Consider the following 24392-nt stretch of genomic DNA (forward strand, 5'->3'; position numbering starts at 1 on the left):
CTATGCCCCCATCACTCCCGATCAGCCAGAATCCCCTCTTCATTCTCACTCCCACCCTTCCTGCGCCTAGGAATCCCCTCATTCATAGCATTGACCTGCTTAGGCACAGGTACCGAAAGCGAAGCATCACTCGGTCTACGCCGCCTAACAAGCTGGTAACCCCTATCAAGCTCAATCTCAATCGCTTCCCGAACTTTCAGTGCACTAATCGCCGGCCAAACTCCCCTCTCACCCTTGAGCGCCCACTCAGAGACGCGGTCTTTCGTCGGACTCTGAAACAATTTCCTCAGATCCCAGAAACACAAGTCCGGAACAAGGGTGAGGTTCGGCCCGGGTATTGTCTCATCGATGAGGATTCTGCTCATTGCGGCCGGTAGCAGTCCTAGATAGTCGAGTTGGCGGAGTCGGTGGCGCAGTTCGACGATTATTAGTCGCATAGCAGAGCGGGAGAGGTTGTTCCAGCCTGTTTGGCGTCGGTCTAGGAGATTCAGTTCTGACCGCAGGAATGGAACAAGGTATGGTCGGGCTTGGGAGACGATGAAATGGTTTACGTTGAAGAGCTCCGAGATTCGTGAGAGGGGCGATTCGCCTTCGTTATAATGGACGTGTCGCCAGGGTCGGAAGATTGCGTCTTGTGTGTGTGGCCATGGGATTATTGCGCCTGTTTCATCTTTGCAGTAGATTGTCACGGGTGAGTAGAGGCCTGAGGAGGAAGAGGCGTTGGATGCTACAGCTGCAGACCAGATGAGCTGGAAATTGTGTTAGTTATCACAGACACTGGCAAGGAGAAGGGAGAAATACATACCACATTCGGCGCAGTCAAGTAATTCAACAAGTTCGGTGTCCCATTCTTCCCTGTCGTTGCAACAGTAATATTCAAAATGCGCTTCGACCTCGCATACGCTTCTTCAAACGTAAGATCCCCAACATTAGCCCGAACACATTCCTCCAAAACACCCACATCAAACAGATACCCTTTCTTTAGCAACCTCCTCATCCTCCGATAGAACGTCCCAACCCAACTCGAATTAGAATTCCCCCCTTTTCCACCATTAACCATCTTCCGCTTCTCAAAAGCAGAAAGATCAATTCCCTCCCCATCAAGCAACGGCAGCAACTCATCCTCAGAATGAATCCCCACAAGCGCAGCGATCATCGCCCCAGTCGCAGTGCCCGTGATAATCCGCGGCAGTAAACCCTGCAAATGCAGCGCCTTCACAACACCAAGATGACACAGCCCGAATGCAGACCCGCCCTGCAGCAGAAGCGTCGTCCGCCCAAAAGCCTGCCGCGTATCGTGCAGCAGCTCCAGCTTCGCTTGCGAGCCGAACCCGCTCGGGTGCATCGGTGCCCCTGGAAAGGACGCCACATACTGGATTGACAACGCTACTTGCGTGATGTAGTCATCGATTAGAAGCTTGGTTCCTGCGTACGCGTGCGTGAATAGCTTCGTGCTGGTTATGTTGCCCAGATTGCGTACTAGCCCTGATCGGAGCAGGTTTACCAGTGTTAGGATATCTTCTGACTCGCGCGCGCTCATTAGTGCTTCGAGTCGGCCGAGGATTAGTCGGTAGTCGTAGTGTCGGCTGACAGGGTTTTGGCGCCTGCGTAGGTGGTTAGATGGTAGGTTTGTACATGGAAATTTTGAGCTGGATTCAACTCATTTGGTTTGATTTCATACCATAAATCTTTACTTTGTAGCTCATCAAGCTCAAATGCCGCCTGTTCCCACTCCTCATAGCTCTCCGCGTTGGCTAGCGTATGGAATAGTTGGTCTCGAGGGGATTTGGAATGCCACCATGATAATAGTTTCTAGAAAATATGTATTAGCTCAAGATCAGACTAAAAACTACACCCGGTGTTATGTCTTGTGTGTCTTTTGTCTTCGCCATCTCGGCCTCAGACCTCTCCCCACATACAAGACACTTGGGCTGTGATTGGAGCATAATACTCACACCTCTCCAGAACTGAGCAACATCGAGCATCATATTCCAGATCGCACCAACAATCTCCCGTATTCCGAGCCACCAGGTCCCTATTTTTTTACTCAAGGGATATGTCTGCGTCGTGGCTGGTGGAGGGAGAGTTGCACATGCGGGCCCGGTTTGGCTTTCACATGCTACGTATAACGTCACGCGATTTGCGCCAGAGGATTGCAGATTGAGATCGAGATAGCGGTATTGGATTAAGAGTAGATTGAGTATGAAATTTATTTGAAAATATTTGTGTTAAGGAGATGGATTAGCCTCAACTAGTCTGAAAGAATTATCTTGGAGGTTGGAGGGTGGAGGGTTGAAGAGTTGGAAGTACCAGATCGATCCAGATTCCCCCGGATCTTCATCTTCATCTTCAACTACACACTGCCCCACGAGAAATGCATCTCTCTCTAGTACTCAATACTTGTATAGTATTAAAGTCATGAAGTAATGGAATTGCCACGGGCGCACATTTCTACATGCCACATACAGACGTTTTCGCGTAAGGGAATCAGTGAATTTCAAAAGGGTCGTTTTGTTTTTGACATTTCGCTTTGCTTCCCTATATGCAAGTAGGCGAAATTAAAGAAACCTCTCCCGGACACCCCATACATTCCCAAGCGGCACATTTACTCTTCAATGATGTTGCCCTTCTCCGACACGTAAAGACCATCCAAGAACTGGTGATTGTTAGTATAAATTCTGGGATATTGGTCCTCCTTGACAAAAGGTAATTGTTTTCATGTAACTCACCTTACGGATATCCTTGTTGCGGACACGGCAGATCTGCTGGATGTCGGCAGCGGACTGGGACACACCCTCGAGGGAGTTACCGGTGAGGATAAGCTCATCCTTGACGTTGGCGGAGGGAGCGATATCGACATCGGGCTGGGCGACAATGCGGCGAACGTACTTCTCACCGAGGAAGTTACTGATAGCAAAAACGTTAGTTCTAGTTCCATCACAATTGATCTTCACGGCATGATTGCGAAAATCATATCGTAAAAAACTGTAGTTTCCAGGGCTTCCATACCGGATCTCCACAATAGCGCGACCAGTCTCTGGGTTGGGCTCAATGTTGACATTGATGGGGAAATGGGCGTAGACGTAACGCATCTTGTACTTGAAGCCACGGGTAACGCCGATCATCAAGTTGTTAATGATGGTGCGGACGGTACGGAGGGTAGCAACACCCTTGCGGGCACCGTGGTGCAGCTCGATGGAGATAACGTTCTGCTCGGGGCGGCCGAAGGTGACGGCAATGTGGGAGAGATCCTTGACCAGCTTGCCACGGGGACCCTCGACAGTCACGACGCGGGACTTAATGTGGACCTTCACTATAAAGCAAAAAAAGTTTCGGGTTAGTTGATGGTATTTCTTTTTGTGAAATTCGACATTTTGAATCAAAAATCATGAATTGACTGATAGGTGTGCGAGTGTCGCCGATCCCACACAATATTTCCTCCTGTTTCTGTTGTATTGGTGCTTGATATTGATCGTGTGTCGTGCTAGGCTGTTGATTTTGGTACCCGAAATAGAAGTTGTATTGTGTGCGACCGGCTTCCTCCCTCAATAAAAAAAGAAATTCGCTCACCATTGTCCAGAATGGGCAGCCGTTCCTCGGAGTGAATGTACCGCATCTTGACGTGACTTTTGGTGGTTGCCGGGGGTGTAGATTGTCGATGTCGGGGAGGTTCAAAATTCGAATGGACTTGGTGGTGGAGCGAAATTGGATGTCACGGGATTGTGCGTCGCTTAGAGCCATTTTGGGTCTAGCGCAATTAGGGTTCCTTATCAGCTTATCATCTTATCGCGGCTTGTACCAGTACTTACTCCACTGCTTTTAATTAAGTGATTGACAAGTAGAGGTACATGTGCTAATATTAAAGCTGACGCCTGGAGTTCCTGAGCAAGTTCGCTACTATGTACAATTAAATGAGCTACAACGACCATATTCACCCCCAACTCTCTGCCAGGGCTATAGGCTGTGGCTATTAGATCTTGTTTTACAACACTAACCTCACAGTGATTTCTCAACCACCTGGTGCGACACATCCACGATCCATTTCCCACCCATTTGTCGCAACGTCGAAGCCAGCTCGTCGCTCTGATCCAATGCCGCAATATCGTCTCCACCACCTATACTCTTTCCGCTCACAAGCACATTGGGCACAGTGCGACGTCCCGTGCTTTTTGCGAGCAGGGCCTGCAGATACGGCCCGAGTGGGTGCTGGTCCAATTCGACCACGAAAGGTTTCGGCTCGATGGAGTAGTGCTCGAGCAAGATCACTTTGGCTTTCCTGCTATATGGGCAGTAGCTTTTGGAGAATACGATGACTAGCTGCCGTTATTATTGGATACAGGCAAGATCCAAAACGGGGGGAACATACCTGGTGCCCGCTTAAGGATCGCATTAAGCTCTGTTGTCGCCTCGGCCTCTTTTCTCTCTTTCTCTTCGCGCTCTCTATTCGCTTTTTCCTCGCGCTCCTTCTCCTCCTCGCTCTTAATCTCTGACTGAAGCTCTGACGACGTATCCTCGTTGGCCTTCTTAGGAACGGTCATCTTCGTCCGTCCCGCAATCGGTATTTCCTCCGTATCTTCATTCCCTGTAGGAGGAACAACAGCTTTTTCGACCTCAGCGACGGGCACCTTGTCACCGGCACCGGGGCCGGCACCGCCATTCTGTCCGGACGCATGTACGGCATTCTGGATTTTCTCTTGGGCCTTGGCCTGTTTGGCTTGCTCCTTCGCTTTCATTGCTTCGAGGGTTGATCGGTAGAACTTTTGATTTTGGATTTTGCTTGCATCGCCCTGTAGATTAGATTGGTTTGTATTAGATATCTGAAGAAGCAGTGCGAAAGAGGGAGATCTGGGGACGTACAGTGTAGTAAAAGACCATGAAAAGAAGCACAATGACCGCAACGACAATCAGTCGAAGCCGCCGTTGGGAAGGCATGAGGAATTGTGCTTGTAGCCGTGTGGCTTGTCGGATCAAAAAAGCTGAATCAAAATATTCCAGTCGTCAGGTCCGTGAGTGACTTCGCGCTACGGAGTAGACAACGTGACGTCGGGGGTTCCAGAAGCCAAGAATTCCTCCGTTCCCGGCAGAATTTAACAGTTTAGGCTATTCGACACTTGCGCCTTTATTCCTAGTTGTTCCAAAACTAACAAACCTAACAATAAAAAGATCGAAACCTCCAAACAGGTCAGGAGAAGTGGGGTCAAGGGGCCAAGGGCATGTCATCCCTGATTTGTGGCCCTATCTGAGCGCTGATGCTTGGCAGAACTATGATGTAGATAATCTATGCTTGTTTGACATGTCTTACTTTTAACTTTTTTACTAGGAATCAAGATGAATTATCAATATTAATTAGGATATGACATGACTGGGTATTATGCTAAATCAGACGGGTTCTTTAGTTCAAAGGCAAAACCCATGTCAACAGTAAATCATAGAGAGGGCATGAACCTAGCACCAGTAGATGTGTGTAGACGGGGTAAGAAAATGGTAAGGATGAGTGATAGGATATTGAAGTTCAAGGTGTAGGAACAGTGGGAACCGCAGACCAGCTGCCGCCCAGCCTGTTAAAATGAGAGTGATGGTAATTAGTGAAAGACGAGCCACCAGGGCTGAAAGTGTAGTGTTGTGTCAAAGACATCAGATAAAGGGGGAGATCTGTAGACTGAGGAGATCAAGTGTGAATCGAGAGCCCAGGCCGTGTAGCATGGCTGGTAGTGGCTCGGCGTTTGCCTTGGACAAGGATCGTCCAGTCCTCCCATTCCTTGGCAATCTCAGTCAAGACACTGCCCATGACACCAGCAGATGCCATAAGGCCATGGCCTTCGCCTTCGAGGATCCTGACCTCGCAGCGGCGCATTGTCTTGCCAAGCCACTGGACATTCTCCACCGGAACGCGTGGATCTTTGCTACCATGGTGCATCACCACTGATCGCGTGATGTCCACGTAGCGGAACCCAATTGTTTGGCGACGCTCGAGACATATCAGCAAATCAACCGCTGGGTTGGCATTGGTGGTAGCCAACTCCCAGATCTTGTAGGTGAGACGAGTATCATAGTCGCGCTGCCGTTCGACCTCGTCTTCTAGAGACTTCATATGAGACCCGAGAGTGGTGTCACTCTCTCTGTACGAAGCAGTAGTCGATGCGGACGGTTTGATATTTGGTACAATGTCCACTCGTTGGGTCTGTTGATTGTTTTCAACGGAAGGAATAGGTGGTATCGGAGGGATGGCGTTCGCGTTGGCAGCTTCTTTGGCAGCAGCCTTGCGCTTGACCCGTCGGGGGGACTTGGGTAGACTGGTGGTAATGCTGGCGCTAGTGGCACTCATAAAGCTTGAATTGGCCACCTTGAGAAGGGATGTTGGAAGAGCACGCAGAATCTTTTGGGAGTAAGGGACTGCGTTGGTGGGCGCAGGATCTTTCTGAGAACCGATGGTAGACAACTGGGATGGAGGAATCCATGGGGCTAAGAGATGAATGCGGCCACGGATATGCTGTGGAATTCGGAGAGCCGTTGCAAGAGCGTAGATTGCGCCAGCAGAATGGGCAAGGATGGAAAATTTTGTCACTCGGAGGTGGTTGCAAACAATTGCAACATCATCTATTACTCATTAGGACGGGATTAGAATTTATGGGAAGTCTTGCTTACCGGGCCAGCTGAGAGGGGTGCTGGGCTCGTCTCCCCGATGTGGACCGCTCTCGCCAACGCCAGGGCGATCCAATGTGACCAGTCGTAGATTGAGCGTCCGAGCCAACTCATCATAAAATGCCATCAGGTACCGAGTAAGTCCCATGCCGACACAGCAAATCACGACATGGCCCTTAGGAGCACCGACTTCAGAGAAGGCAATGGAGCGGCCAGTTGTTGGGTGGGTCACTCTCTGTGTCAGCTTCGGCGAAAAGATATAGTCGTCAACAGCAAGATCAATTGAATCCGCACTGGATGGTCGTTCGGTGCTGTATGAGGGACGCCCATTTGACAGATGGGACAAATGACCGGATGGGGTGCGGCGATGGGCGGTTGGTGCGACTGGCTCGAGGGACTTGTATCTAGCTCTGTCGGAATCCAGATTTTCTGTAGATGACATGGGTAACTGCGGCGGTAACTGGGTAGACTTTGATGTGAGTGGTGCTCCTGGCCGGCTCCCAGCACGACTTTTCCCTGTCATCACGTTTGGCGAAGGCGCACTCTCGTTAAAAGATGGGTGGTCGCGGCCTGGTCCATTCTGCATGGCCTCGTTGGCATCATAACCTAGAACCCGCGACGCCTTTGAGCCCCTTGACTGCTTCGCAGGGCTCGTTTTAGTCGAGTATGCAGGGCTGTTTTCCACTTCCAATTCGGTTTTGATCTTCTGCTGCTGATCTTTCAGCTCTTGAATCCGGCGGGTCACTTGTTCTGCGTCATTACTTGTTCCCGGTGACCCATTCTCTGTGTTGAACTCTTTGCTAGCCGTAGAAGAGTATCGACTATGACGAGCAGACCGGTGCCTTCTCGAGCCCGACGATTGGCTGTGCCGATGTCGCAGAGATGAGTCGCGAGTTGGAATAATTCTGCCGCTTCCAATTCCGCCGGGAGTGCTAGCATCCGGGGTACCGTGGAGCGATTGGTGATCTTTCGTTGGTGGAGTGCAGGCAGCTTTCTCTTCGCAGGGCTCTTCCTTGACGTCTGCAGGACGAGCCTCCTCTGTAACTTCCGCCATGGAATGCAATGAGCGCAAGCTTGCTCGGTTACGCGGGGTGTTGTGTCGTAAACTGTCGTTGTAGCTAGTAGTCTTTCGCAAGCGCTCGACTTGTGAATCTTTTTCCAAGAATTCTCGTGATGATGACTTCTTCAATAGACTGAATGTACCCTTTAGACTTCTCCGCCCTGCAGAACTATTCGAAGCAATGCTCGGGGTTGATTGGCGGGGGCCAGGCTCCGTGCTGATTGTTCCGAATGAGGAAAGTTCAGGGGCTGTCATAGATGTATAAGATTCCCTTGAGGCTGGACGAGTGGATGAGTCGGTCGTTTTGAAGGGCTTGAATCTCGGTGATCGGGGCGACTTTGGTGACGGGGAAGCCCTGGCCATGCGAATAACAGGCGACGAGGCCGCATCATCGGGGTGTAGAAATGGGTTTTCTGGTAGCGCGGGTGGCTCAACTACTGACTTGTAGTTACCATAAGTCATTCCAAACCCATGCTGCTCGGACGGAGGAAGGGAATGGACTGGCGCTGTACGCGGTACTTCCCGCGGTCCTGGATCTGATTCGTTGTCGATCTTTGGGATGGTGTCAAAGTGCGAGTTTAGGGGCACGGAGATGGTGGAAAGGGACGAAATGAGGGAGGAAATAACTTCAGGCGAGGTTGGATCAGTCCCATTGCGCGAAGGCAGCGATTTACGACGGCGACGACGATTGAGCAGAGCCGATTCTGCTTGCACGGGGTTCTCGTTCGACATTGTTCAATAATCTAAAGTAGTAAACCCTTGAAACAAACAAACTTCAAGGATTGGATGCAGGGTAAAATGGGTACACGCATGATCTACTGCATGCGAAAGATGTCTGATAAGGGTTTCCGGTTGTAATTCCCCCCCCCTTACAGTATTTGAGATATTGAATAAAGATTGGGAGTGAATGTAAGAAGATTAAAAGAAGGGATTCCGGTTATACCGAGTATATGAAAAGAGAGAAAGAAAGAAAAGATACTAACGCGACAAGTTCAAGGGAAAGAAAAGGGAGTTCTCTTATTTTTTTTTGAGATCTCTTAGCGTTTGACGCCTTTGCTCCACAAGGATCTTAATTTGCCGATATTACAACGGAATACCTTAGATAGGGATAATAGAGATTATATACAATATAGGTTTGATCGATTGCTATTTCTAGATACTATATAGCATTATTTACGGCTATTAGGGTTGTAATATTCGAGATTCCACGTGGTTTCCAAGTTCCTCCTTCTAGAAGCACCCCTTAATAAGGCTTAATAGGCTATACGAGCATGATACGAGCATGATATTGATCAACCCATATTATAGAATACTAGTGAACCAATAAATATCAGCTCATATTCAATAAACAGTATGTTCTTCAGCTTATCCATATAAGTTTGAAGATAAAATGATTGATCGCGAAATCGTGAAAATAGTAGGAAAGTATGTAAACAAATATATATCACGGATCTGTATCCTTGGACATAAATCCCAATTATTACCAATTAAGCGCCTCATATCCATCACACTACTCCTTCTCTAAGTTTTATCTGCATAATAAACCTATTCTATGCATCAATATAGAGAGATGCACCGTACATATGTCAAAATCAGAAAGGTCAACTTTCCCATGTGAATTTGTGCGTAGCTGATCTCCGGAGTAACATATCTGACCGCCCATAATGGCAACATGGCAATATCCCCAGCCATTGCCCATCTTACCCAAAACATCATTGAACTTTGAAGCATATTTGGGCCTTACTCTCGTTAACAGACTGAAGTTTTATAATTTGCCCCTCACATCCTTAGGTTTTCTCTATCCTCTAGACATGTGGTGACCGCGCTGCAAAACAGCCATTGCCCGCAATGGAAGCCTACCCCGAAGACTACGTCAATCACAATCTGCCTTTAGTCCTGCTCTCAGGATTGGAGGCGGATTCTGAAAATGATCCAGAAACATACTCGAGTTATCCTTTGCTATCGGAGAAGGGGACCCATATCTTCTCAGACTTCCCACCTCTGAGCGGGGCTGTTGCGGAGGAGCTCCGGAACCTGATTCTTGAGGAAGATAGCTCTCAGATGCCATGGAAATCTAGAGCCACTGTAACTGGGAATACTACGACTGCAAATATTGGGTACCGCATCAAAAGTTCTGGCCGCGTACGTTGATACTCTATGATTCCAATCCCGTATCCTGGCGGTTTCACAGCATCATACTGCCAACTGCTTGCTAACATCATGACAGTCATGCAGACTACCTCCACGAAAAGCTAATCCCCCTGCCCTCTCACCACCAAATACTCCAAACCATGACCAGGAAAATGATCACTCGGAATCTGGCGCATACTTTGTCCTTCATTCGCCGATATCGCCTTTGTCACCGGGTTCCCCAACTTTCCCAGATGGCTTGCTCACTCCTTTATGGGTGACAAAACACCAAGACCTGGTTCCAGCAGCAGTGATAAATTTCTTCCCATTCTCGTTGGATCCGAATATGAACTCGCTACGAGATAATCAACTCAAGATCGAGATCAACAGCTTGAAAAAAGAATGGCAATCCTCCGGGTACAAGACACGCTTCATTGTCGTTCTGATATCAGAAGAGGGAGAAGAAGCCGGCTATGAGGGCGAGATCGATGACCGTATTGCGGGGATTCGACGGGCAACGAACCTTGACCCCAGGTCAATATTTGTGATCCCACCAGACGCAACTTCGTCGGAAATGCAAGAATTTGTGAAATCACTCTTCTCTCTACTGCAACCGTCGGTTGTTGAATACTATCGGGATCTGTCCAAGCATGCCAGGCGTAAACGAAATAGGGGCAGTATCCCTCCTCCGACTGCACCACCAACGACCGGAACCTCCCAGACCCTATCATCTCAGGGCTGGAACGTACGGTATGAATTCAAGCTCGGAATATTTGCCGAGTTTCGCCAAGAAATGGATGCAGCCTGTCGGAACTATGAGAGTGCGTATGACACTCTATTTGGGCATGAAGTTTTCGAAAATATTGCGGGTTGGAATCCTCGATTTAATGATGCGCGTCTCTTGGCCGACGCCCTTGCCATTCGGATTATACGCTGCCTCTTGTGGACGGGGCAAACGACCGCCGCAGCTCGGCTTTGGGTTGACCACCGAATTCGTGTAAAGGATATTGTCAATCGCAGAGGAAAGGGTAGTAAACACTACGGATGGGAGGCATGGGAGGCGCGTTGGTCGATGGCAATGGCACAGCTTATCCGCCGAGCGGAGATTCCATCTATCTCTAGCGAAATCTCCTCGGAACAGCCTGGAGAGCTCTATATCTTACCCGAGAAATCGATTCCGACCGGGGAAAGAATCAGGCCCTGGGAAAATCTCCACCACGAGGGTTACTGGCTACACCGTTCAGCGAAGCATACAATGATCAGACGGGCGCTTGCCCAGGAAATTCCCATGGAAGATCGCAAGCCCCCCGGGAAATCACCCGCCTCACAACTCGCAAATAAATCCTATTTGTACGACACATATCTTGTTCCCGACGCTCATGCTGAAGCACCCCAAGAAGGACGAATTGGCTTCGACCACTCTGGCCTAATATTAAACACGCTGAAGGCTGCTATCGAGGAATTCGCAAAACGCCACCAAACAAGGAAGGTTGAGAGTTTGAGTCTTGAGGCAGCTGAGGAGTTTATACGCATTGGCTCATGGTCTGAAGCACACAGCCTTCTTCAACCGTTGTGGTCTACTCTCAGCTGGCGCCGCTCAGGGTGGTGGCATCTGATGGTTAAATTCGGATGGGCACTCAGAGAATGTGCCCTCAGGGTGCAGGACAGCGAGACAGTCTTGCGAGTGGACTGGGAGCTGCTGAACAAGAGTGAGTTGATTCCATTTATCTTGTGCGTATTGTCTTCGATGTTAATGTTTACTCCGGTAGCTTTCAAACCAAGACCTGCGTGGCATTATGACATCCACAGGAGTCTCGAAAGTCTGCCTTCAGAAAAGCCCAAACCCTCCGTTATCCTTCGTGCAGAGGATGTTATAACGAGTCGTAAGTTGGCAAGCCTGAAATACAAAGATTGCACTGACGCCTTTCTTCAAAGTGACCGCCTCGTTGGTGTTTGAGAAATCCGATGGCAACGTTGGGGAACCTCTACAGGTTCAACTTGCCATCACATCCTGTGCTCATAAATCCTCGGCCCCTATCCGACTTTCAGAGGTCAAACTGGTTTTCGAAGGATGTCTTCGCCCAGTAAAGGTTCAATCTGACCAAAATCAAGATGCTGACACCACAACCCCATGTTGCATCGCAACCCTTCCACTCCGCGAGCCGAGCAATCCTGATACCATGATCCAATCCCCGGCCGCTGGACTGACCGCATTGGTCGGTATAGCAGATCTGACTCTGGGACCTTCCCAGACCAAGGTCTTCAACCTCACCTGTATTCCTCGCGAAGCTGGTGAAGCCAAGGTTTCTTCAATCACCATGCTGATTGAAGAAGAACAATTCGATTTGGGTTATGCAATCACTGAGCCAGATCAACGTGAATCGTTCTGGTGGCAGCAGACGCAAAAGGGCGTGGCCCGCAGAAGAGTGGGCAAGGATCGGGATACTGGCAGGTGCAAAGTGATGCCTAAGCCTCCCAAAATCCGCCTCACAACCCCTAACCTGAAGGATGCCTATTATACCAATGAACGTGTGATGCTTCAGATTGGTATACACAATGAAGAAGTCGAAGCTGCCGATATATCTGCTGAAATTAGACTCCTGGGCACCGAGTCCACAACTCAAATCCAATGGCTCGACGGCGATAGCAACCCCGAACCTCTCGAATCAGGTGCCAGCACTCCGATTGAGGGACCGTCTCATTACTTGAAACGAGCTGTGGGTGTTCTGGAGCGCTCTTCTAACAAAATTCTTACAATTGTGCTGGACGATACCCAGGAGGCTACGGATTTGACGTTGGAAGTTTCGGCTGTGTATCATTTGGTGTCTGATATCCAGACCCCGATCATGAAGAATATCACTGTGGATCTATCATTTATTCGGCCGTTTGAAGCAAACTATGAATTCTTGCCGGCAGTTCACCCTCAGCCGTGGCCCAACTTCTTTGCAGTTAGCGATAACCTACTCAAGAATGGCTCTGCGTCAACACCTGGAGGCCTGTCCCAGAAGTGGTGCCTCAACTCTAAGGTGGTTTCCTTTGCACTGGAGCCGCTGGTAATTGACAAGATGTCCCTGGTTCTCCTCGAAGCTAACGGGGGAGCCGTTTGCGAGGTTCACTCGGAAGAGCTTGTCAGTCCAGAGACGCCCCATCTCGCACCAGAAGAATTGCGAGAATCCAACTTCAGCCTCGATATCCAGAAGCTTCTTCTCGGAGACCGCCGGCCGACTGCACTCACCTGCGTATTGGAAATTAATTGGCGTCGGCAGTCATCCGAATTTGCAGCTTCTGCTGATGCAGAGAACGCGGTCACAACCACCGTACTCGATATCCCTCGATTCGTCGCCCCGATGGGCGAGCCTCGAGTCCTTGCATCAGCTACCTCATCCAGAAACATGGCAGGGTTGATTCATATGGATTATGTTCTGGAGAACTCCTCCACCCACTTCCTCACCTTCAACTTGGTTATGGAAGCCAGCGAGCACTTTGCCTTTAGCGGGCCAAAGACCACCGTTGTGCAGCTTGTGCCACTGAGTCGCCATACAGTGAAATTCAATCTGTTCGCAGCGAAGCGTGGCCTATGGATTCAGCCACAGCTGGTAGTTATTGATACCTACTTCAACAAAACGCTCCGCGTCCTTCCAACAGGGGATATGAAGTCGGACAAGAAGGGGCTTCTGGTATGGGTTGATGCTGATGATTGAATTATATGACTGGAATCCGAGATACATGCTGTAGATGAATTGAACTGTCTCATAATGAGCAAATATTATATACAAAATCAAGATCCCTACCTTTATTATACACAAGTTGTTCTGTATAGATGAAGAAATATCACGTGACAGCCCTTATCACATAACCAGAATTTCCTAATTTGGTTAGCGGAGATCGGTCTTCCGTATGTCTTGCCGTCAGAGAGCTTCATTACAGTCACTCAGAGACATTCAGCTCACTTCCTTTGATATCTGCAGTATCCACGCCTATAATTGAGGTCCCAGCATCGAAACATCCAGCCTCTCATCTTTCCCCTCCTCGGGAATTCGTTCCCACGCGTCCATTTGCCCGAGAAATTCCCTCCAACGCGCAAACCAACTTGTCTAACCCGACAGTCTTATTGCCAACACCGTAATTATGGCAGCGCAAGCGGCGTTGATCGCCGATACCATCACCGGCATGAAGCGGGCCTTGCGTAGAGAGCGCGACGGTAGGTTACCGACCAAGCAGCCTGCATTTCAAAGCAGAATTGTTTTCTGACATCTTTCTTCACCAGATAATGGCCCGGACGACCCCATTATGGCGCCGACAAACCGCGGAAACAAAATGCATGCTAACGCTAAATATGTGAGCGAGGGTGCACTGGGCTACATCAACGCTGAGGGTTACTACAAGCAGGTGCGTAGTCTGCCGATCTCGGACTTGAGCGATAAGATGGAACTAGGATTTTATGGAAACTGACTTTTGATCGGTGACTAGAAAATCGAGCATGCTGGTTATACACGCTATATCCTTCAGCCGAACCCGGTTCGCTATGATTCAGAGGGAGATGAGCTTGATGAGGACGATGAAGATTCTGAGGCTGATGCTGCGGCCGCTGAAGAGAACCCGTTCTCTGGGATTGCGCTTGAGAGTGAGTTTTACCTTACTTTTTGAATGCTGTATGTGGCTTCATGACTGATCTTTCTTTCTTTCTTCTTTCTAGCTCTTCTGTGTCCCCTAAAGCATCCTTCCGAACTCGCCGCCCATCCTTCCATGTCCCAAGCATACACGTCACAAGCGCTGGAGAACATGACAGCGGCAGTTGAACATAAGCTCCGCCAGGAACGAGCTTTGCTCTGGCGCGCCAGGAGCTTGCATAGGCAATTCCTCGGTGATAGCAGTTGGATGCCATGCGGTGTGCTCGAGACGCCTAATGATCACTTGATCTTCGACCCCAAACTTGCTAGTAATGAACCGAGCGTATATGCCGGCCAACAGGGTACAAGTGCGACTGGCACTCCGTCCACTACTAGGGATCTCAATGCCCAGCAGGACGCAGCACAAAAGATACCTAGATCAATAGCCACTCAGGATCATCAGTCGGTACTGAACGGGACAAAAGCCCAGGCCAGTTCAACACCAAATGATGTGGAAATGGCTGAGGTTCCAGCAGAGCGCGAACCCATCAAGAACGGCCTGCAGCTTAAATCAGAAGAGACTGATGCCACCGTCAAAGACCTCCCACCTCACCCTAACACTTCCATCTCCGCCCAGGAGAGCAACAACAACGCAACCGGGATGAGCACAAACTCACCCCCCAACGGGGCAGAAGACATGGACACAACAAAAGATGCTGATCCCGTCGACACAACCGAACTTAATGACGATACAGAACAAGACCACGAAATGCATGACGGCTCCTCACCAGAACCACCACGGCGAATGACGACGCGCGCGCAAGCTAACGCAGTCAACCCTGAAAATGAAAATGGCTCCCCATTCTCCTCCGATACAGGATTCCAACTCCCAACCCCGCACCCCCTCTTCCTCGTCCCGGACAACATCCGCCCCGATCCGAACTTCGGTCTCCCCGCCGCTGAAGCCGAGGAAACCCGTCGTTTGCTCTGGTCCTACATCCAGAAACAGGAAGAGACGGTGCGCGGGGTCGAGCACATGCTCGATTCGCTGAACAGATCTTGCCGCATGAAAGCCGATGTTCTGGAGTGGTGCAAGGCCGAGGGACATGTTGGCGAGATGAGTGATGGCGAGGACTGGTATGACCGTGAACAGTGGGGTCTTGCTGAAGGGGAGGATTTGAAGAAGGGGACTGATGAGGATGAGGTTGAGACTGTTGATGAGAGTCGGACGCAGGGGAAGAGGGGGAGAGGAAGGCGGCAGTGAGGGATGGGCTGTTGGCAGTGCTCTTCTCCTTTGCTTCTCTGCTTCTTCTTTTTGACCTTGAGCCTTCTGGCATCGCCATGTCCTCGTCTCTTGCTGGCAATATGAACTCTACATACTAGCCTGTGTCTATGTCTCTCTCTCTTTGGGCTCTTTGATTCATGTGGCGTCGGTATATACCCTCATTTCTATAATAAAATGGTTTTTGGTTACTTCTTCTAGGGTTAGCAAGAAATCTTTCATTAATCAAGCCCTAAAAATAACAACTGGATTGTGCATGGCCATTCCAGTAGCGCACGCAAGTCCACCTGGAGAGAAGACAATACGTGCATGGTGAGCAGTTCACACTGCTACTATCTTGCTTTGTCGAATCAATCTTTTGCTTTCGGCCTTGATTCCTGCCCATGACAACCTTGATAACCAATTCTGACTGGGCCTTTGCTTATAAGGCAAAGATGGGCTAGTATTTTTTTTATCAACCAGTCCAATGGCCGAGCAGTAACTTGGTCACAACTTCCTTGATCTAGTTAGTGACGCCGATTTTCGCTTGTCATCAATGTCAAACCCACCACGTCGATGTCTACAGCTGCAGATAATTTGGTATTTGAGCAATGATCGCGGCATTGATACCGCCAAAAGCAGGTATCTGTATCTTTCCCCCTGGCATAGTCGAACAATGCCTCTATGGAGGGGGAAGGGTGATTCAAGCTGTCAAGGTCAAGCTAACAGCCAATTTCCGAGTCTCTGTCTTTCGACTGTGTTTTTCATGCTCCAGGACTCCCATACCAAGACTGTGCGCAAGAAGTTGTCAATGTTGTCTGGGTATGGCAAGTCGTGGCTATCACAGCCTTATTTGAGGATGTTAATTTGCTCCGAGTTCGTGTTAGTGGTTTGATAGTCCCTAGGGCCATCGATGCGGGTTTTGTCCAGGTTCATCCATGGATAGACCCAACAAAATTAGTTGGAGTCTTCTCAGCACATACGGTGAGACGCCATGGAATGGTGAATATAAAAACATCGCAATTTTTTTTTAAATTCATCTACTGGAAGCAGCAGATGTAAAATATGATAGATGGTCTGTATCAGTCTTGGATGCCCTCTTTTGCTGTACAATCTCCCTCTCCCCAGTTGCAACTCCGCTTGGAAATTTCCTGCTTCAAGGGGGTGTGCTCCTTGTCTTCCTGTCGTTCTATCTCTTCAGCCTGTCATTTCTTCTTCTTCTTCTTCTTCTTCTTCTTCTTCTTCTCGCACGCACAGCAACATGGAAACATCCCAGCCCCATTTGAGCCATTGCTCGCATGACCTCTTCATTTTCGCAAGGTATAGCAATACCAAGCATCCCAATCAGGCAATAAGTCGGACGAGAACAAGCCGAGAGCGACCGATTGAGGTAATTGACTGATCCATGGATGTGCAAATTCACTGAGCACTATGGAGGGAAGGGTAGATTCCTAGGACCGTTGATTCTCATATGTACATGCGCATTCACCTTGATTCAACATATTTTGTCTCAAAGCTTCGTCAAGTGACAAGAGAAGGTCAATTGGGCTTCGATTGCAAGCCAGGTCCATTGAATGTGTTCTTCTAGGGTGGCTGTGCTGCCTAGCTCAAAAAAGCGAGTTCATGATTCTCACCAGTGATTCCTAGGCTGGCTCGTCCTTCCCAATGCGCAGGATCTCTGGTACCAAGCGAACTCATCCCTGATTCATCATAGCCAGCGTCGATTTGGGGTCATCACAGACGAATTCACAGCGCAGGCCAAACCCAGCCGACATAATCCTCGCCATGAAGTTCTTCCTTGCACCTTTGGGAAAAGAGAAGGGTTGTGGTAGTTTCCAGCAAGGGAATCGAAAATCACAATCTTTCTATAACTTGGGCGAGGTCTCTGAGCTTGTGGAGTTGTAGTTGGCGGGCATCGTTCCCGGACCATCACCGGCGAGTCCAAAGCACGCAAACTACCGAGTATGATCCTCGCTGTGAACATCCTCCCCGCGTCCGAGTGAGAAAGGCAAGCGAAGAGCAATGGCAGTTCCTGGCAGGCTTTATCACTCGACTCTTTTTGATATGGCGAGGTGGGCTGAAGAATGCGGTGGGCTGAAGAATGCCATGCCTAGCATATTTGACATGGTGGAACTTGTTTTTGACTTCAATTGGCCCTTGATTGTCTTTTCTGGTTGTCTTTTTTGCTGGCCAAGGCTCACCTAGGTAGCTCGTACAAGTCACAACTGAAGTCATGTGCTTCTTCGTCACAGTTGACTAAGTTGTCTTTGCTGGAGTCCAAGCCTCGTACATAGTCCTTTCCTAAAGGCTATCATATTAGCTTGGTCCTCTGAAGGCATTCTTCAAAAGGATCTCTTATATGTTCCTTACTTGCCCATCACTTAAAAATGCAGTTGTAGATCTCACCATGCTTTAATTAGGATGCAATGGCAGTGAGTCCAGAAGCCAGTATTGAGACAAGCTGCGCTATGCCTCTTGCTTGGGCTATGTTGAAGCTTGATGTCTGGGGTTTCAAGGTTTTGACTCCGGTTGGTGGCCCAAGAGGCATGAATATATGGCCCGACGAAGCTGGAAGAGGCACCCCGGTATCTGTATTCGAATAGCCGTCGCATTGTGATAGTCCTGTCTAAATTGCAGTTTAGTATAGACCGAAATTAGGCGAAGATACCAGGTAGTATAACACTCTGATGGCTGAGATACAACGGGGGCACATACATTGACTGTTCATAGGTTTTAAACCCCCTGGTAGTCCCACCTATATAGCGCTTATATAGAATGAGCTGGTGGGCTTCATCTATCCCGAGTTCAGGTCATGTTTCTACATATTTTGATATATCTTTCTATGATGATACCTAGCCTTGTGTAGACAATAATTTTAAAGCCGGGGATTTTGATGTACACCTTAATTGAATGAAGTTTTTGAACTAGTCACTGTATCCTGATACTCGTGTGAATATAACAATATAAAGCCTAGTCTTTGGATCGGACTGATGCATGATTTTTAGGAATACTGCATATTTTTCTTAACTGCTTAGATTGTTGATCAAGCATCTAAAACAAAAAACATCATAATTGTAGAATGCTAAGGGATTTAAAGCCTTTTTAGTTTAATTTCCTTGGGCAATATTTTGTCTGCTCTCTCCCTTTGCCCTAAAACAGGCAAACACCTCTAAAGCCCCTTGTATATTCTCAAAACAAGTGAGCCATAAAGGTCTACTGATTCACGGTTGTACTGCAGGTTTGGCGCGATGGGTTGATTGAATTATAGCTTTTGTAGTCGCGTAAGGGAAATAACAGTGGGGCCTTGTCCTGTTCTACTCATCCCCCAGTATCAAGGACAAGGCAAAGGTCTATCGTCTACAGGTCCAGCATCGTTGAAGATTCGGATGCGTCCGTATGCTGGAAACTTGTCGTGGGCAACCCCAGACTTTTGGGTGCGTAGTTTTGTGAGCAAACTGGCCTCTCTCTCGGCCTCTCTTTTGGTGGTGCGGATTGTGGATGTTGAATGTCCCGGCCAATCCTGGTATACATGCATGGCGCTTATTGCTTCTTGCCGCCCTGCTTCTTGGCACGTGCACGCTCACGCTTGGCGTAGATCTCAGCAGTGAAAGGACTAGACACAGTCAGTTTGGTTCTAGGTATGCTTCAAAAATGACTTACTCCTCCCAGCCAAGAGCGAACCAGTACAGGACAAAGACCTGAGCGGACAAAAGAATACCAGCAACCTTGCCGTAGTACAGAGCAACACCAAGGAAGTTCAAGGTGCTACCCCAGTACATCGGCGAGCCGGTCACATTGAAAGGGAACCCGGTGACGGGAGCGTCCATGAGAATGCCAAAGTAGTCGCCAAGGTAGGTGCCAGTCACACCAAGAGCCCACATGCTGGAGAGAACCAGGACCGATCCGATGGAAAACAAGACACCTCCAATGATCGGTTGGTGGACAGGAGCGTAGAAGGGCTGGTCAGCTAGAGCGAGTTGGTAGACATGGTCACGGAGAATTCCGAGGAGGAAGATGGTGACAGCAAGGAAATAGCAGCCATTGTACGCGCCTCCGAAGATGCGGGTCAAGAAGTGGTTACGGTACTCTGTTTACCGGTTAGCTAAGGTCGAACGCAACAGTCCTCAGGTGGAGTCGGCACCTGCGCGGGCAACAATGCTGGAAAGTTCAGATTAGCTATTGTTCATGAAAAGAATCATTTTTATTGTGGTTTTTTCGACCAAAAGATGAGCACTCACTTCCAGAAAATTGGATTAAAAGCAATACTGGCGGCAGACCCTGTTGGGGTCAATCACATGCAAATTGTTGAGATCCTGTAGAGAGACCAACTCACATAGCAAAGGCTTAGAGGAAAAATTGACAATATCAGTAAGAGAGGCCATAGCGCAGAAACCGTCAAACCAAGAAGATTAAAGAGAAGAGAATAGGAAAAGGAAGAAGAAGAAGAAGAGGGGAAAGATGAAGTTAACCGTTGGGCGCCGGCCCCAGATTAACAGCTTAAGTAAACAGAAATGACGTCCCTCCCGCGCGGTCACGGGATCGTGTCTTTCCCGACTCTTTACTTGGCCTTTCTTTTTGATACTGCCTTTTACAGTTGAGATCCGCGTCTTTGTCTCTTCTGGCATTTAGGAACTTTGCATCACTGGATATTCACTTTGTTCCAGGACGCTCGATACAAAACGACAGCTTCCCCGCCAATCAGGCCCATTTAACCGTGACCATAATACTATGCCGAGCTGTGCGCTCCCAGGTTCCCGGGAGTGATAGTTATGAGCTGTGGAGCTCTGATAAGAGTGTGGGGAGAATGGTTCTAAGTCGCCGCGACCTAGTTCTGGCGGGCGTCGGCTTGTTCATCGCTTGGGGTCTTGTGGTTCGCTGGCTTCCGATCCTCCGGTATCTAGGATATGCCGTGACGCTAGGCGCCGTTTTGTCTTCTGTGGGCCTTTTGGCACTTGTCGCATTGACAATCCGGCGTCAGAATGACAGAGTCAACACCAAGCACGTTTCAGTGGCTTTCATAAAACCCACCCAATGGCGAAAGGAAGTGTTGAATGTCCGCCGGAGCATGCGATACCGGTCCCGCCCACTTTATCCCCAGTCCTTTGTTGTATCGGAAGGGATCGACGAACTTCTGTCTTTCATCACCCGCGACTTTGTTTCCTCGTGGTACCACAGTATCAGTCCGAGCCCCATATTTGCCAATGAGGTTGATCGAACGATTCGTGTTGCCCTTGAAAACCTCCGAGATAGGTTGGCCACGGAGGACATGGTCTCACTGATTGTATCGCGCATCTTTCCTATCGTAACATCGCACCTTAAAGAATTCGACATTGCCGAGCGTTCTGTTCGGGGGCGCAATCTCAGTCGAAATGTGACTGAGTCTGGAGAGCTTGATTTGGCTATTGCAAACAAATATCGTGAAGGTCGCCTACATCCCGCTGTCGCAACTTCTGCATCCGATCAAAAGACTATCCAACAGGAGTATCTGCGCAAGCTAGCAGTTGGTCTTTTACCCCAGCTGTTCCCGGAAAGCGTGCTGAACAGTCGAATCGTGTCGGTTCTGATTCGCGAGATCATCTCTTGCGCTGTGCTTATTCCAATAGTATCTTCATTATCAGATCCAGACACATGGAACCAATTAATGGAAGCATATGGCCGTACAGCTTTGCAGGATCGGAAGACTGTACGCAAATTGCGCGCCGCTTTGGACCAGCATGCATCACCCGCACCCAAGTCTAAACGTGGGCAGCCATTCCCACGACTGTCGCCAACGGACTCAGAGCGAGCATTTGAGCGCTTTGTGAGGGCAATCAGGAAATGCAATAATCTCTCCGATGCCCGTCGCTTCCGTGCCCTCGTTTCCAGTCAATTGAAGCAAGAAAGTATGGTCGAGGGCCAGGATCAGGTCTATCTGAAGCGTCTGGAAACAGGCAAACGTGTTCTTGATCAGAAAGTGGCGACTCTTGCGAGACCCGGCGAGAACTCCCATGTACCTCCAGCACTAAACCTTCGACCTGAGATACCAGCTAGAACGCATGAATCGTCACTGGTTGACGTCATGCACAGCGCAACTGGGCTTTCGTATTTCATGGAGTTTATGGACCGCCAAAAGCTGATGTCGCTTGTTCAATTTTGGATTGTTGTAGATGGACTCCGCAACCCACTCGAAGATGACTTTGGAGACGAGCCAGTGCCCACTTCATTAGTATGGAAGCCATCAGACAGAAACGACCTAGCTCTCATTAGTGAATCCTATCTCTCAAAGCCAGAGCTGAAGGTCTCTCAAGAGTCTCGTCAAGCAGTCAAAACATTCCTAAGTGCAGGAAAGCGTGCCACCCCGGAACAATACCGCAATGCGCGAATGGTGGTTCTGACAACCCAATCCGCCATTCTAGAAGATCTCCAAGATAATTATTATCCGAAGTTCAAGGAGTCTGATTTATACTGGAAGTATCTTGCGTCCGATGAAGCATCGGCTGCCCACGCGCCAGTTCGTCAATCCTCTCCCATATCAGTCAGCTTTGAAACTCCTGAGAGACGACCTCTCCCTCCTTTGTTGTCACGAACTACCTCTCAGCCAGGGTTGAGACCTTCCAAAGACCTTCGACGAGCCGCTGTCTCATCCAGTGATGTGCGGGGCATGGGGAAATTGTTTGATGATGACGATTCACCACGACGATCAATAGATTCAGAACGATCTGCTCTTCTGTTTGACGACGACTACGACACTGATAATCTCGCCACATCCACTCATAGCTTGGGTAAAGATTCCCAGAATGGCGAGAATGATGCTGGCCAGAGCCAGAGCCAAGTCCTCGAAACGATGGAGGCAGCGCTTAATGATATCATTACCAATGAGCCGAAAAATGGAAGAATCGAAGACCTTAAAGGCGATGCTGGCGGTCTGTTTGGGCCGGAGCGTCCTACTCTTTCATCGCGCAATTCGTCGGAAATTACCCAGGTTGACAACCGGAATGAAAAGACCAAGAAAAGCATCGCATCTCTTGGTCTGGTGGATCGTGCGTCGCGACTTGGTGTATTTGATGACGACTTATTTCCAGATCAACAGAAATTCATTGAAGATGAATACGAAGAACCAGAGGGCGACGATGAAAAGGACCCAGCAGATGAAGTGCACGAAGCTGCACCGGGTGACTTGGGTCTAACGGAAGCGATCGAAGCGCTCTCAGTGGATATCGATAAGCTTGCAGCCCAGGACGCCGTGGTCCAAGCATTGACACGCAAAGCAGAACTTACAAACAACACCGCAGAACTGAGAATCCTGCGCAAGTCCAAGGCTAGCATCCAGCGCGAAATGCACCGCAAGGAAATGCAGCGGCAGCAATACATTCTTCAGGAAAGTGATAACAGCTTGTTTGGGCGATCGACCGTTAGTCTCAAGTCTACCGTCGTAGGCAAGGATGAAGACGATGGTCGTGAATTCGCAATGTGTAAGAGATATTTCTAATCTACCATTTACTCCCAGGCTAACTGGTTATTCTAGACATCGTGGAGGTTCGAAGGAATGCCGGCGAGCAAATGCCCGCTGCATCATGGGTCGTTGCGCGACGATACAGCGAGTTCCATGACCTGCATCAAAAGCTACGCCATCGCTACCCCTCCGTTCGGCACTTGGAATTCCCCCGACGACGGGTCGTTATGAAACTACAGAAAGAGTTCCTTCACAAACGGCGACTGGCTCTCGAAGCGTATCTGCAGAAACTCCTCCTCCTACCAGAAGTCTGCCGCAGCCGCGATCTACGTGCATTCCTCTCCCAACGCGCCATCCTGCCCCATCAGGAAAACACCCGCGATAACGAAGGCGAAACCAAAGACCTTGTCACACGCATCTACAACTCCGTCACAGACGGCATGGATGACTTCCTCGGCAACTTCGGCGTCCTAGACCAACTATCTACCGCAGGCCAGAACCTCATCTCAGCCGCCACCCAGCAATCCACCACCATCACAGCCCCAGAATCTAGCCTTGCACCTGAAGACGCTGTCACAGCCGCCGAAGCCGAAGCAGAACTGAATGCCTTCGAAGACCGCGAGGTCGAGCCATTCATTAAGCCCATCTGCGATCTCTTCCTTGAGGCCTTCGAGCTGAACCGTGGCAACAACTGGCTGCGCGGCCGTGCCGTCGTCGTCGTTCTGCACCAGCTCCTCGGCGGAACAATAGAGCGCAAGGTCCGCGACGGAGCGCGCGGCCTGGTACAGGATGACTCGCTTCTCAAGTACCTTACTCTCGCTCGGGATACACTCTGGCCCGGCGGTGTTCTCCGCAAAGTCCCCCCTCGTTCGGCTGCCGACCGTCTCAATAGTCGTGCCGAGGCCACTGTGGTCTTGGCTACCCTTATCCCAGATCTGGCGGGTAATGTGGTCGGTAGAGCCAATGCGCAGGCTGCTGCGCGTCGCATCTTTGCTACGCTCAATAACCAGCATCTTAATAACCATCTTGTTTTTACGATTCTCGATGAGATCGTCTTGGTTCTCTTTGGGAGTTCGGGCCGTTCTCGGTGAGAAGTGGATATGATGGAGTCTTGTATCATTTCATATCTCATCTCGGATGCAAGGGCGTTTTATGATCACCATGTTCTATCAGCGAACCAATTACAAGCACTGTATATACTTACATTTCTACGCAGTACATAACTAATACACACTGCATTTGTCAATTCAAATAATC

General features: G+C 49.3%; 8 protein-coding genes across 8 annotated transcripts; 3 read left to right on the top strand and 5 right to left on the bottom strand.

The window, feature by feature from the left end:
- Positions 1 to 11: 11 nt before the first annotated feature.
- Positions 12 to 1988, bottom strand: N7479_009822 (triacylglycerol lipase family protein; the record flags this gene model as incomplete). Its single annotated transcript, XM_057257515.1, has 4 exons — positions 12 to 749; positions 806 to 1604; positions 1682 to 1812; positions 1920 to 1988. The coding sequence occupies 4 exons, from the start codon at positions 1986 to 1988 to the stop codon at positions 12 to 14; spliced, it is 1737 nt and encodes a 578-aa protein (XP_057104973.1).
- A 617-nt stretch (positions 1989 to 2605) lies between these two features.
- N7479_009823 (60S ribosomal uL6 domain-containing protein) lies at positions 2606 to 3616 on the bottom strand (the record flags this gene model as incomplete). The annotated part of the gene is made up of 3 exons (XM_057257516.1): positions 2606 to 2656; positions 2730 to 3313; positions 3571 to 3616. The coding sequence occupies 3 exons, from the start codon at positions 3614 to 3616 to the stop codon at positions 2606 to 2608; spliced, it is 681 nt and encodes a 226-aa protein (XP_057104974.1).
- A 380-nt stretch (positions 3617 to 3996) lies between these two features.
- Positions 3997 to 4932, bottom strand: N7479_009824 (glutaredoxin; the record flags this gene model as incomplete). Its single annotated transcript, XM_057257517.1, has 3 exons — positions 3997 to 4313; positions 4367 to 4787; positions 4858 to 4932. The coding sequence occupies 3 exons, from the start codon at positions 4930 to 4932 to the stop codon at positions 3997 to 3999; spliced, it is 813 nt and encodes a 270-aa protein (XP_057104975.1).
- Positions 4933 to 5668: 736 nt separating this feature from the next.
- N7479_009825 (alpha/beta fold hydrolase) lies at positions 5669 to 8434 on the bottom strand (the record flags this gene model as incomplete). The annotated part of the gene is made up of 2 exons (XM_057257518.1): positions 5669 to 6597; positions 6646 to 8434. The coding sequence occupies 2 exons, from the start codon at positions 8432 to 8434 to the stop codon at positions 5669 to 5671; spliced, it is 2718 nt and encodes a 905-aa protein (XP_057104976.1).
- A 1116-nt stretch (positions 8435 to 9550) lies between these two features.
- On the top strand, positions 9551 to 13533 carry N7479_009826 (uncharacterized protein; the record flags this gene model as incomplete). The annotated part of the gene is made up of 4 exons (XM_057257519.1): positions 9551 to 9844; positions 9930 to 11541; positions 11602 to 11715; positions 11768 to 13533. 4 exons carry the CDS (start codon positions 9551 to 9553, stop codon positions 13531 to 13533), a joined length of 3786 nt encoding a protein of 1261 aa, XP_057104977.1.
- A 427-nt stretch (positions 13534 to 13960) lies between these two features.
- N7479_009827 (uncharacterized protein) lies at positions 13961 to 15706 on the top strand (the record flags this gene model as incomplete). The annotated part of the gene is made up of 4 exons (XM_057257520.1): positions 13961 to 14033; positions 14100 to 14221; positions 14303 to 14456; positions 14529 to 15706. The coding sequence occupies 4 exons, from the start codon at positions 13961 to 13963 to the stop codon at positions 15704 to 15706; spliced, it is 1527 nt and encodes a 508-aa protein (XP_057104978.1).
- Positions 15707 to 19243: 3537 nt separating this feature from the next.
- N7479_009828 (bifunctional phosphatidyl-N-methylethanolamine N-methyltransferase/phosphatidyl-N-dimethylethanolamine N-methyltransferase) lies at positions 19244 to 20085 on the bottom strand (the record flags this gene model as incomplete). The annotated part of the gene is made up of 5 exons (XM_057257521.1): positions 19244 to 19316; positions 19364 to 19790; positions 19845 to 19861; positions 19942 to 19981; positions 20037 to 20085. 5 exons carry the CDS (start codon positions 20083 to 20085, stop codon positions 19244 to 19246), a joined length of 606 nt encoding a protein of 201 aa, XP_057104979.1.
- Positions 20086 to 20507: 422 nt separating this feature from the next.
- rgsC (putative intermediate filament protein (Mdm1)) lies at positions 20508 to 24226 on the top strand (the record flags this gene model as incomplete). The annotated part of the gene is made up of 2 exons (XM_057257522.1): positions 20508 to 23154; positions 23208 to 24226. 2 exons carry the CDS (start codon positions 20508 to 20510, stop codon positions 24224 to 24226), a joined length of 3666 nt encoding a protein of 1221 aa, XP_057104980.1.
- Between the last annotated feature and the right edge of the window lie 166 nt (positions 24227 to 24392).

Source organism: Penicillium vulpinum (genome assembly GCF_028829585.1).
Source record: "Penicillium vulpinum strain IBT 29486 chromosome Unknown utg000004l_segment0_segment0, whole genome shotgun sequence".
NCBI lineage: Eukaryota > Fungi > Ascomycota > Eurotiomycetes > Eurotiales > Aspergillaceae > Penicillium > Penicillium vulpinum.